This window comes from Aplidium turbinatum, chromosome 11 (genome assembly GCF_918807975.1).
Source record: "Aplidium turbinatum chromosome 11, kaAplTurb1.1, whole genome shotgun sequence".
NCBI lineage: Eukaryota > Metazoa > Chordata > Ascidiacea > Aplousobranchia > Polyclinidae > Aplidium > Aplidium turbinatum.
The window spans coordinates 9,819,587-9,832,661 of NC_137482.1; the positions used below are offsets into that span (position 1 = coordinate 9,819,587).

General features: G+C 36.4%; 1 protein-coding gene across 1 annotated transcript; it reads right to left on the reverse strand.

Moving 5' to 3' along the window:
• Nucleotides 1–1,021: 1,021 nt before the first annotated feature.
• On the reverse strand, nucleotides 1,022–12,626 carry LOC145779741 (uncharacterized). The gene is made up of 6 exons (XM_082591380.1): nucleotides 12,350–12,626; nucleotides 10,487–10,753; nucleotides 6,038–6,233; nucleotides 4,698–5,888; nucleotides 3,819–3,878; nucleotides 1,022–3,144 (listed from the first exon to the last, which is right to left on the reverse strand). The coding sequence occupies exons 2-6, from the start codon at nucleotides 10,682–10,684 to the stop codon at nucleotides 2,966–2,968; spliced, it is 1,824 nt and encodes a 607-aa protein (XP_082447506.1). The 5' UTR covers nucleotides 10,685–10,753; nucleotides 12,350–12,626; the 3' UTR covers nucleotides 1,022–2,965.
• Between the last annotated feature and the right edge of the window lie 449 nt (nucleotides 12,627–13,075).

Here is a 13,075-nt window from a genome sequence, read left to right on the forward strand (position 1 = left end):
TCAAATATGAAGTCACTTAGTCTGCATAATCATTGCCCTTCAAGCACCGTTTTCCGATTTCAAGACATTAGACAAGCCAAGATCACTGATCCCTGAATTTAGATTGACCCACGGCTTTAAAATCAAAGCAAATCTTTGCTTAATGCACAATTACTGTTTTCTGAACTCAAAGTTTCAACAAGGCATATAGAAATGTCATTTAATAGCTTCCAAATAGCACAACTATTTTCTAGCCTCAAAAAATGAAGCCACAATGCCGATAAACCGCATGGAATAAAGTCATATACCAACCCTTTTTACTTTGATTTAACGTCTTTAAAGGTTGAATCAATAAACGTTGAATCAATGTAAGAATAGACTGGTTTGCCAGTTGAGATAATTGCTTCAGTAACAAGCAACCCGAATTCTCACCAAATGAAGGCTTTGTGTTACTGTTTTCTATCAACGTTATCTTCTAGGAAAATAGGTTTATTTTACATTAATTCAAGGTCTTGCAAACTTCAAAAATGCAAAAGCACTCCATTTCTCTACCTAAACTGGGTTTGCGCTTGAGAAGCAAACTTTCATGGATAGATTCGTGGATTCACTTATTTTGCTCATATCACCCTCTTTAACAAGAGAACAAATTGAAGAAAGTTACGGTTTCGGTTTTCCATATACAGCAGGCTTTTCGCTCTACCTATCAGCACTTGCGCTTTTAAAAATTACCAATCGTTGGTCTAAATAAAATAAAAGCCAGATGGTGTACGTATTTAGCTAACAAAAAATACGCCTAAATTCAAATTGTCTCTTAACATTTTACATTTACAGGATTTACCTTTTTGGTTTTGAAACGACCTTCGCTATCCTTTCCCCTTACTTCCGTGAAATCGCATTATTTTGGCCAAAACAGACAGGTTGGTATGTGTTTTCATTTGTTTATTTTTGAATTTGCGCGTCACAATTAAGCACGACAGGCGTTGCATACTTGGAGTCCTCCGCACTATGTCAAGCTATGCAAAGGATAGATCCGAAGAACAGATTGTATGACTCTCTTTCTTTTAATTCAAAGTCACCACTATTTAATTGACAAAAAAGCTTCGAACTAACGGAACGAATACGAGTTTTTCTGCAATTTGACACGAACACAGAGACAGTTGTTGTTCGATTTACTGCAAAGATCAACGAAACATTTGAAGACAAACATAATTTTGGCAACTTGTTTTGGCGAGAAAATCGCCTTCATCAAAAGTAAAGCATGTTAGTAACCCAGCCAACAACTCAGACCTTTTTTACATTGAATCAACGTTCGCAGGCATTGAATCAATACAAAAAAAGTGATGTGCTGACTGGGAAAGTGTGTACCAATGCAAAGGCCTCCATCGAAAGATTGTGACCTGGCATAGGAGTAAGTAAGTGGTGTTAGTAAATTTTAGGCGATCAGTTTTGTCACTTGACGTCTACGATACGTGTGGTAACGCTCAGTTTGCAAAAGTAACGCAGTTGGTTGAGCGACCAGCGAAACGCTTTTGCATTGCGCGATAAAAAGTGATCACAAAAGTGGAGAAAGCGGAAAAACAGTTGCAAACGCACAAAAGCTGTTGAAAGATTGCAACACTTTCCTTGTCGATAATTAATCATTTGTAATAAAAACAATACACTTGCAATGTCTTGGTAAAAAAGTAAACACATTTAAATAAAGTAAAAACATGTAAAAATAACATTTTTACATTTCGGTACAAGCTGCCAGATGACCACTGTCACTGTTGTCGTAAGGTGCGGATATACAAAGCACAAATTAATCGTAACGAGTTATAATCTGTAGGAAACCACGCATGTACAACAATAAGATGTTAAAAACAGATAAAAAATGGACACTGACTGATTGGGGTAAATATATTTCTACCAGCTCAATGAACTCAACATCGGTTTAGGGCTTTTGACTCAACGAATCGTAAGAAAGACTATAACTACGCTTTGTTAATTAAAAGTGGGGTGTAAAAAATTGAATTGAATTCTGTATTCGAAACGCAGCTAACGCTCGTTTAGAGTAGTTTCGTTTTTGAAAGTTTTTCTATGCTTTAGTCGGTTTTCTTGAATCGTATATCATGTAATGTTTTTTTATAACAGCATTTCATGCTAAAATGAAATGCGGAGTTATATTTTTGGTGTCATTGTCATACCAAAACACAATAATTTCTGCAAATTAGAAAAATGAAACTGGATTGGTATGAGGCAGTGCCTCTACGTACACGTCCTTGCTATATGATTGCTAAGTTCTTGGTAGACAAAGTCAAAAGCTCGTTGATTATAATTCGAGGAAAAGTGCATTTTGCTCCATCATCATAGAGTAATATCACCACATTCACTGTATTTATACAGCATCATTTGAGGTGACATTTACGCGAAAGTAATTACGTTCTTCAGCAACAATGAAGTTTTGTCAGCATAGTCGTGAACAAAAAAGCTTCAAACATCTGAAAAAACAATATTGCAAAAACTTTCGTTGAGTCATAAAAGTTTAAACAAAGGCACAAAACGGTACCTTTTGTTGTCGTTTTCAGTTTTAAGCAAGCAAACAAGCATAGCGCTTGTTGATACCCCAACTGCAATGTGGAATAAGTTTTTCGTTAATATTTTGGATTTTGAAGAAAAACACACACAGTTGAAGAAAAAGAATGTTTGCCGTTTTCTCAAAAGCTCTAAATTTCCATCGGTTGTAAATATTGCGTCATCATAGAGAAAACCTCAATTGCAGTTGAAAAGAACTTCAGTTTGACGAAAACAAATACCTCAGAATAATTTTAGCGAAACGGTTAAATTTAAGCACAAAAAGATTTTATTCATCATCAAGTGAGCATAGAAACAAAGTATTGCAAAAGAAAACTGGTTCACAGAAGTTGAATGTTTGGTTGGCGTCTGAATAGGCTAGCATCGCTTTGCCATTGAGTCAATAGCGGCGTTGAAAACTTTTTAAGGCGTTTCATTATGCTTGGTGCCTTTTCATGTGCAATGAAAGGTGATCGGATCGTGAAAAACATCTTCCGCAAACGAGGCATTTGAATGGTTTTGCTCCGGTGTGCTTGCGCATGTGCCTTGTTAATTCATCAGAGCGCGCAAATCTCCAGTCGCAGCCTTGCCAGTTGCAGGTATATGGCTTTTCTCCTGGAAAACGAAAGCAATACAGAACGTTAGGATCTTAAAACCTCAGAAACAATTGCTTACAATCCAATCCTTTAGATTTAAAAACAAGCGGTAACATTGAACAATGTAGTGAAAGACTCTGATTGTTTGAGAGCCGATAAAACGTATTGCAACTTATCTAAAAACCAATGACAATGATAAGCTTTCATTGTCCCTCAAAATGACTCATTATTGTCAATAAACCAAATTCTGTTATCAAAAGCACTTTCAGTGACACTTGTCGCTTTGTTTGAGCCTTTAGGGGAGAGGATCTATCGTTTACCACTTCAGATTGGCAATGTCAAAAAAAAAGCTAAACAGATGTCAGCAGCATCTGACCGCAAAGCAGATTTTCTTGCGGTCGTATTCGCGTCATACTGCTGCACGTAGGCAGCTGCTCAAATTGTGAACGGCGAAACATGGCAAAAAAATGATATTGGCAAAAACCACAGTGATGTCGGAGAAAGCCGTGACATCGGAAAATTTTACAGACTTAGAGAAAACGTGATCTAAATTCTAACGATTAGTTGACCGCTGAAGATTGATGTGCATTCGTATGTTTAATTATTGTCATTTACCAAATGTTAACATCCATAATTATGAACAAAATGTTAATTATTCGTTTCGAATTCTTAGGAAACTGGCTTAATGCTTACCTGTATGGGTTCTTTGGTGAGCCTTTAAATGGGAACTTTTAGTGTAGGCTTTTGTGCAACCTGAAATTTAAAGTAACTGATTATTTGGCAATTCTACAGGAGTAGACAAATGCTGCCTCTTCAAAGAAGATCCAAATGATTAAGTTACTGTATGTAAATGAAAAACAAATAAACAAACAACCTCTTTGCACTTAAAATATGACCTTTACTGTTCTTCCTAATGCAGTATAGTTTTCATAAAGAATAGAAAGAGCCGATTGTTTATACATTTTTCCTCTAATTTTTGTTTGTTTTTGTTTCAATACCTAAACAAGGAAAGATAAGGAGTGACCGCATGACTGTCAAATGGTGGCTTTGGAGTTTATGCACGTTAGTTACAACGTTTATTTACGTTGAACCAACAGAAAGCAGCGTAATATTGAAACTGAATGATGATGCCTAGCATGCAAGTTGGACTCAAATCAAGGGACAGATATGATTAGTTGATTACGTTAACAACCCAGAAAGAAGGCTTCCTTTGGAACTTGATATTTAACTTTAGTTAAGTAAACATTGGTTCAAACATAAACATGAATCTTCTGATCAACGATGCAATAGTTTTGTGTAAACAAAATATTGATCTTCAAGCGGGCAAACTTTTTTACGTAATTTGTGATGGTATCAATATAGTGACTCTTGAAAAAGTTTGCAAAACTGTCGTAGCCAAATTAAACCTATTGCGCGTTGCTTTTTGTTGAAATCATCACAGTATCCGCAATTGCTCATCAATCAATTGGTGGTACAGTGTCAATTTCAATCTGATTTCTTTCTAATGCTCATAACCACAATTATTAGACAGTAGTGTCGAATTGAAGTTTTCCTATTCTACGTATAACTTACCGGCGTGGTTGCATTTGTGAACCCGCTTTTTTTCAAGGTCTGGATTGTTTCTTCTGCTGTATCTTGGTCGGTATGGGATAGTTCCATTGACTGCCATTGTGTATGGTGGAGGTACAGGCATTCCTCCCAAATAAGGGTGAGCACGCTGCTGGGAGAGGTTGCTTGCATGCACACGGTTATCACTAGCTGCGTTGTGATGATGGTGGTGATGATAATGATGTTGGGCTAACAGGTGGTTTTGCTGTGCTAAAGAATCTGTTTCAGTAGAATCAACGATGGGTGGAATATTTAAGTGATGTGGAGGAAAAAAGGGAAGACTAGTTGTTTGGTAAGTGGCTTGGCCTTCTCCTTGACCACAGTGGTATGTCGAACTTTGGGTGTATTGTTCTTCGGGATATAACTTTTCTTGTTTTGGTACAATGTGTCCAAAACCATTGTCATTGGGTGGGGTGATCAGCCCGTGAATGCCGTTGCTGGAGGTTACATCGGGATTAAATTGCGTCGTGGAACAAATAGTTTTATTGTAGGAATTGTGAGATGACGAAAGGTTGTTTTCAACCCATTGGCCTTGAGCGGATGGAAGACATTCTAATATTTCGGTTTTTATGTTGAATGGTTTACTGATTAACTGCTGAGGAGAGCAAGGTTGATGAGAGGAAATGTGCGGCGGAGATAAACGTGGATCAGGAGAAGATGATGGATGAGAGCATCTGTCGGTTGTCAAGCTTGTTGATCTTGATCTTTGATAAGCGTTCATTATAGCATCTTGTTCATCCAGATTGGTCACGGTGATGGAAGGCATGGATGCATGTCTTCTCTGATCAAAGGCAAGCCCGACTTCAGATTCGGAGCTGAGTCTTGATCTGCTGTAGCCTTCCTGGATCGATGAGTATTCTAAAGGGGAAGATGCCACAGAAGACGGAGATGATGGATGAAGAACGGCATCCGAGTTCTTGATAAAACTAGACACTGGAGGAATATTGATCATGTTTGGACTTCCCGGTGGTGACATTATCACGTTTGGCGAAACCGTGACGTCATGATTTTGTGATTGTGGAGAGTTGTGGTAATGATGTGTGTTTTGCTGCTGAACTACAAGATTAAAATTGACATTAACTTGAGATCCATGATTTGCTTCCACGTGGGTGTAGTTATTTGTGTGTTGGCAAAGATTCGGTTGGAACCCAAAACCTGCAACAATAAAAACAGAGTCATCAAGCCGCTTTTAACTCTTATAGAAACAAATCAACTATCCACAGCTACTGTCCTGATGAGATTGCAAGAGACCTGTTACGTTTCGCCGCTACACAACAACGTAATCTCTAACAAAAGTCAATTACCTGATGTCGTGCTTTCAGTTCTAGTGTTACAGGTCAAGATATCATGGATGTCAGAAGCGCTCTCACGTCTGTAAAGAGTGGGGTCTGAGGAAAACGTGGGTTTGGAAGCGGAAGGTGGGGGCATCATAACCCCGGTGCTTTTTATTTCTGACATACCGTTGATTGGTTGATTGATGAAGTATTCATCCATCTCACACTGAATAAAAATAAATAAACCCTTATACGTTTTGAAGGATGATCTGAAAAAGGCATATGCCTGCAGTAAACTGAAGTTTATTACAGTATTTAATCGTTTATTAATGTTGCCGATATGTAATGACCACAATTTTTCAGTTTATTTTCAACTTAAAAGGGCGTTCCTTGGTATATGTTGCTGCAGTAAGAAGTATAAAGTAATCAATAGTAACAATAAGAATGTCTATTTGGGGATTGTTATTCGATTTATGCTAACTATAGCTTAATACGTGAGTACGAGTATAATACTAAGTCCATTAAACGAGCAAACATTCTGCTCGGTTTGATAGACCCAACTGTATGTTCAAATAATCAGTGTTTGTTCCATTTCACCAGCTTTTGTGGTCCATGGATCAAAGGCACCAAGTAGCATTGAGATATCAATAAAATGAGGTTATTGCATAAATGGAGTTAAATCGTTTGAATTAAAAAACGTCGATGTCTTTTGTGTTTGATTTCTACAAAATATTAAAGTTTTCATCAAAGAAATTCACGTGGCAAAGTAAACAAAAATCTTCATCGATTAAAGTCGATCAAAAACCCCTCTCTCCCACTGTGCTTTTCAGGAGATATCAGCTCAAACAACACATTGCATGTTATTTGTTGTCATTTTGTATAAATCCCTAGATGTCACATCGTAGCTCAAAAAACGCAGCATGTCACCTTTTCTTTGAGTTTTATAAGTAGTAAATAAGTACTGTAATATCAGAACGACAGCGAAAATAAACGGTAGGCTGACAAAGAATACGTTTCTACAAAAGATTGTATCAAATGTTGTTGAATTACTATGCTGTCGAAGCGTGATAGAACCCATGTTACAATTCTATTATTATTGCTGATTTATGTGTGAGTCAATTTCGATGTGTCAAAAATCAATTGGGTTTTAGTTGAATTAACGTCAGAAAACATCTTATCTGAGTATCAATTCCTTAGGTATTTGTATACGGTTGTGCCGGTCAGTTATGGATGATCTATATCACAAAGATGGTGATTAGTTTGATTGCAAGCTAACGAAAACAATGACGAATATGACGTAAATATGATTCAGACAAGATATCGTTTGGATGTAGCAAGGGAATGTAATATTTTTAGCTCAGATATTGGACAGATTGCCACAACACCAACAAAAAACAAATTGATTTTCCAAGAAGTGACTATCAAAAGCTTTGAGTTTTATGTAGTCCCAACACTCAGAAAATCTAGTCATAGCTGGAGAATCAGAGACCTGGATATCACTGCGCAAGTAGTTCACTAAATTTAATGCCTCAACGATATTTATGCAAAAATATTACGTATGTCTCTGGCAATTTAAAAATAAGGCAATAAAATTAAGAATTTGAAAATACCGTTAACCTACTCCAGATGAACGCATTTTTTTGTTCACAAAACATCTAAACAATAAAATCAGCTGTGTTATCTGGAAACTGGACCACAGAACACTGTAAACATTAGAATTTGTCAACAAACAATAAAATACCGGTGGAGATGAATTTGTTTATGTCACTTGTTGTGCTAATGCTCTCATTTCGAGTCGCAAACTCATTGAAACGTCGTCTATAATTTGCATTTGTGCCACGTACACTAACGGAAGTCTTTCCCTAGCGTCAGAAATCAAAGATTTCCAATCAATGACGAAATTATGACAGAACAAAAAAATTGCCTGTAGCACAGTTAATCACTTTCCCCGAAGAAATGGCAATTTAAACAAACAAGTTAATTTTCATGATGTGATGTAAACACCTACGTTCATTTTGCCGTATCATTAACCCTGTGACAAGAGTGAGCGCATGTTTCTTAGCATGTTTTTTTTATGAAAATGTAGGCTAGCTTTGCAATCATTTTATTTCTCTTCTGTCGGCCGCTGTAATTCTCCAGCAGCAACTAGGCTACAGAATATAACCTACATTACCACGGCGTTGTATATTATGGTGCTTAAAATGTTTGAACCTTTCCGTCTGTTTAAACCTTTCCGTCTGTTTAAACCAGGCGATGCTAAGCCTGAGATAATGCGGGTTGCCGCAAAGAAGTTCTGCTTTTTCTCCAGTTCTGTATAGCCTGTGATGATTGTTCTTGACATTGCATCTGGCCACTTCAAACCCTAGCAGTACGTGACTAGCGCACTTGAGTATCTATGCCGATCTACTGAGCATAAATTTTGATATTTAATTCGAGTGGTATTTACTTTGCTATCTTAGAGTCTGCAGCCTTTTCTTGCAATACAAAATATTTAAGTTCTTTTCATGCGATCTTATGAAAGTTGGTCATTATTACCAGCATTTTGTACAAAGACAAAAAAGAGCAAGAAAATGATTTATATTTTTTTAATTTATGAAAAAACGTTGATTTAGAAAGAAAATCAAATAATAATTCTCTTTAATCCACAAATGTCGGCAACGTTGCGTTCACTCGTAGAGATGTAGAACTAGAAACTGATGCTTTTTGTTGCTGTTTGATACGTTGTGTAAACAAGTTTTAATCTGATTAAACGCAGCGTTCACAGAAAAGATCAACAAACTTGATTGCGATCTTCCAGTGTTTGTTTCTGTCATGTCAGTCCAGGCCACGTTCTCATACTTAATGAAGACTAAATTGGTGCGGCAAGAAAAATATCTTTCTTCGAGTTAATGATTATATTATCGAGATATACGTTTTAAAGCTTACGGCTCAGTTTCACGACGGTTTTTCATAACGTTTGAGAGATGTTAAAGCATCACACTCGCAGTATATCTGCAAAAGTAAAGCTGTTGTTTTCCATAAAACTTATCAATTTTCAACGAGGAATCCAACTATCAATTACTTTGAAACCAACTACTGAATGAATTAAGTCAATTATCTTTAAGTTGCGATCTGTCTCTAATTCGTAACTGCTAATAAGGATGCAGCAGTTCTAAGATATGTTTCTTTCAAGCTGATTTTAATCTCAAGCAAAAATAACCACCATTTAAAACGTGTAATTAAAGTGATAGCCATTATTTTCCGTTTGTGATTTAATAAAAACATTTGGAAATAAACCTGCTTTCAAACGATCTTATCATTAAACTGAAACTAGGTAAAAATTAAAGCGATTTTCTTTTTCCCGCAAACGTGGTGAAACATTGTAATTGCGAATATATTAACGCTAGTTTGACGTTGAAATGACGTTTAATTGAGTTACGTTCTTTTTACGTAAGCGAACGTGACAGAGGCCAAACGAGACACGAAACTTTAAAATTCAAAATTTACTGTTTCGCTAAACGTTTGCTAATATATTTTTTCTTCAATTGAAACAGTTCAATTTCTTTCAAAGACTTTCCAAAAAGCACGCTGGAATGTGCTTGTCTTTCAAGTTACGACGGATGTCACACTTCAGCTCTTGCTATGCAACTTTTGGCCATCTAACGATACGGTCTGGTAAGAGCCTGGTGCCAGGAAATGAGTCAAAAATAAAACCTTTTTGAAAGCCGTTGCAAAGCCATGGCAGAAACACAAAAATAGCAAAAGAAAGGAAAACGACGCTAGAAAGACGGACACCTATTAGACTTCTTTCTTTTTTTTAAATGGTGGTAAAATTAAATTGTCAAATCTTTTCTTAATTGCAAAATTTACTAAAAAAATTTCTCAACAACTTATTTGCTGCAAGCGGTAACTTGTGAAATCGTCACCTCGCCTTTGATTTAATTTTACGTGATAATCCGACAAATGAGGCCATAGGGCACTTGTCAACAAGGTCAACTCACTGTAAAATCTTTGCATGATGTAACGAATTAACTTGACAGAAACACCAAGGCAAATTTTCAATTGGGACAAACTTATTATTTATTTTGAGCATTCAACAAAATGGCAGTAAAAGCGAGCATGAGTAGCAGTTTTAACCTGCATACTTAACCTGTTTTAAAACTGCAACACTAGGCTACTGCTACAGCCGAATGGGTCCACATAAGCTATTATACATAAGTTAGATGTATGAATTTATCAGATGTAGTGGCCTAATTGTTGCAAAGAAGAACAACATATCTAAGTGTTATGAAATGATGTTTGCATAGAATCTGCACTTTAGTTTAGTGCGCTGTTCAATATCTACATCGACTTACTCATGCATATCGGAATAAGAAAATATCTAATGTTCAGAAGGTTGCGCGTACGAGTGAGGATATTTTTGACTATTTTTGATATAACTATTTTTGGATTCAATTGTTCTAGTCTATGCCATATGAATTCATTAAGTTGAAAACTAACCTCAAAGCTATCCAGGGATGCCTCGGAGAGCGGATGTTGATCGAGAGAGTTCAGTTCAGGAGAGGAGACCGGAGAGAAGGAGGATATTTCGGATCCCGATGTCACGTGTTCGCTGGAAGGCAGTGAGAGGATATTTTCTGCGGAGTCAAGGGCGCTGAAGTTCGGTGGAAAGTAATTCAGTGCCACGGCAGCAGCCATTTGGAGATCTCTAGCAAAAGTGCGAAGAGGAGCGTCCGGCACAAGTCAAAATGTTTAAACAGATAAAATCTAAAAAAATAAATAGACATAATCAATAACTTGCATGAAGCGCTGCTCGCTGCTAACGTTATTTGTAGTTAAAACAAAATCTCACTTAAACTGCTATCTGTTTCTTTTTTACAGTATATATAAAAACAACATTCTAATACTGTAAACAAACTTTGTTCTCCTATAATATATTATTTTAAAATGTTTTTTTTTCTATGTTTAAATTAAACTGACGCTTTATTTCTGATGATGGGTTTTCAGTTTTCTTTTACAACTGTTTGTTTTTCGCTTTACGATCCTTTGATTTATGCTCCTTACACTACTAGCTCGCTTTGTATATGATTGTCGACTGATGTTGAACTCAGCAATGCTCGAACATATATAAACTCAGTGAAAAGCGACAAGGGTTAATTATATGGCCGGTGACTACTTCACTTTTTCTTCTTCGTTATTTGCGTAAGTACTTCACGCCAAAGACTGCTAAAACGACACATACCCTGTTATTAGATGGCGGTTGACAAAGATAAAAAATAAACTTAGTGCGACGTCACCTCGGGCCGAAAAAAGGGCCGGAAAGCGAGTACCGCAATGTCTACAGATCGAATGCAAACAAACGAAGAAAAAAGTGAGCTAGTTTGAAGCCTGTCATCATCGATCGCAAAAATCAAACATCACCATATGAAAGACTCTGTGGCTTTTTGATTAAGCCTAGTTTGAAACGCACTGTTAGTCAGCGAAAAAGAATGTTTCTTTGCCGCACATACCTATAAATATAATCCAATGCATGCTTAATACTTGATCATTACCTCACATCAAATATTTGCATTGAGACAAACTTTGTCCAGGTAATGAGGACTAATCAATTTCACAAGTGTACTTAAGTGTTTCATCGGTCATATTTGCTTTTCTGCAGAAGTCATACTAAAGGCATTATTTGCAAAGGTTATTAAGGCGATTATGTAATTTTCAAACTTTTTCGCTTTATAGCAAACACATTATTATTTTTAGTCATTGAACTTTTTGTAATATGACTTTAAATTATAATTTTTTTAACAATAGAAAAATGGCTTTGCATCAAGTTAAGCTGGTGAACTCTGCTGTTCCAGCCTTGATGTTTCTGTTTTTTCATTAGACTAGATTTCAAAGAAAGACTAAGCCATTTTTTATAAAATATTTTTATATCAATATTGCGCTCTGATTTCCGATTTCATCAAAAGCCAAGAATTACAGTAGAGCAATGTTTTCAATCAAAAAGTATCTTCTTTATATTTTCGAAATAGCATTAGCTTGCCCCAAGGCTGCGAAATATAACTTCCATCGCTTTAAACTTCTTAGGAAGACGGACTTAATTTCTTAAATGTTTTAAACTTGTCGAAAGCAAAGCGACGTTTGCTAAACAATAAACAGATCTTGGTATGCGCGATTTCAAATTTGGTACTTGAGATGAACTTTGTCTTGTTGATAAAAAAAAATGTAAGGTTTTACGTCAATGCCATGTACAAATATCAAAATACAAGTTTCAAGTTGTAAACCTGCCCCTTGAAAAAAAGACAAGGCTCACATTTACAGTTAACTTTTTCGTTGCTTGCTATAACTTCAAATTGTAAAACATCTTACCTAATCACTGGCTTCAATCAAGAGTATGAAGTCAGTGTTGCTCAGTATGTGACAATAGGTATACGTTTCATGCAGTAAGGTCTTGTCGTCAGTCGTCACAGCTTTGTTGGTAGATCTTCGACAGGTTCAGCCTTCAAAATGGAAGCTTCGTTTGGAAGGTACGGCTTTTGGAGACAATATAATAATCGTGTTTGCGTTTGCTTCGTTTTTCGCCCTTCGGCAGTTAAAGCTTTGCAATGGCTCTGGCAAATGTTTAGCCAAAAAGCCTGTCTAGTAGTGTTTCTATAAAACATATGAAAGAAATAATGGCTTGAGAAAATAAGATTGATCACACTTGGTCGCATGTATTTTCGCTTGATTAACAACAAAACTATTTAAAATAAGCGCTACTATACTTGACGGCTGGTCGAATTTATAAGTAATTTCTAATTTGAAAACAAACGAATGTGCTCTCTACTGTGAATCATTTTTTGGGTGCCACGAAATCGTTCTGATCAAGTTTACTTTAATGGCTTCAAACATACAATTCGAAACATGGAGTAGCCTACATGACATAGCCTACATTACATTGCCAAGTGGTCTGTTGGCAAGTTTCATAGTTTGGACAAGCGTTTTCAAATCCTGTCAGATTGTGACTATACTTCAGCCAAATAGGCCTATGTAGGCATAATTAACTTATTGTATCGCATCATGTCAAATTTTACACTAAACCAGCAATCACTGCTT

Excerpts from the sequence above, each read along its gene's own strand:
- LOC145779741 (XM_082591380.1), bottom strand. The coding sequence starts at position 10,684 with ATGGCTGCTGCCGTGGCACTGAATTACTTTCCACCGAACTTCAGCGCC. Across the intron at positions 5,889-6,037 it reads AACTGAAAGCACGACATCAG|GTTTTGGGTTCCAACCGAAT; the intron begins GTAATTGACTTT and ends TTATTGTTGCAG. Across the intron at positions 3,145-3,818 it reads TCACCAAAGAACCCATACAG|GAGAAAAGCCATATACCTGC; the intron begins GTAAGCATTAAG and ends TTCGTTTTCCAG.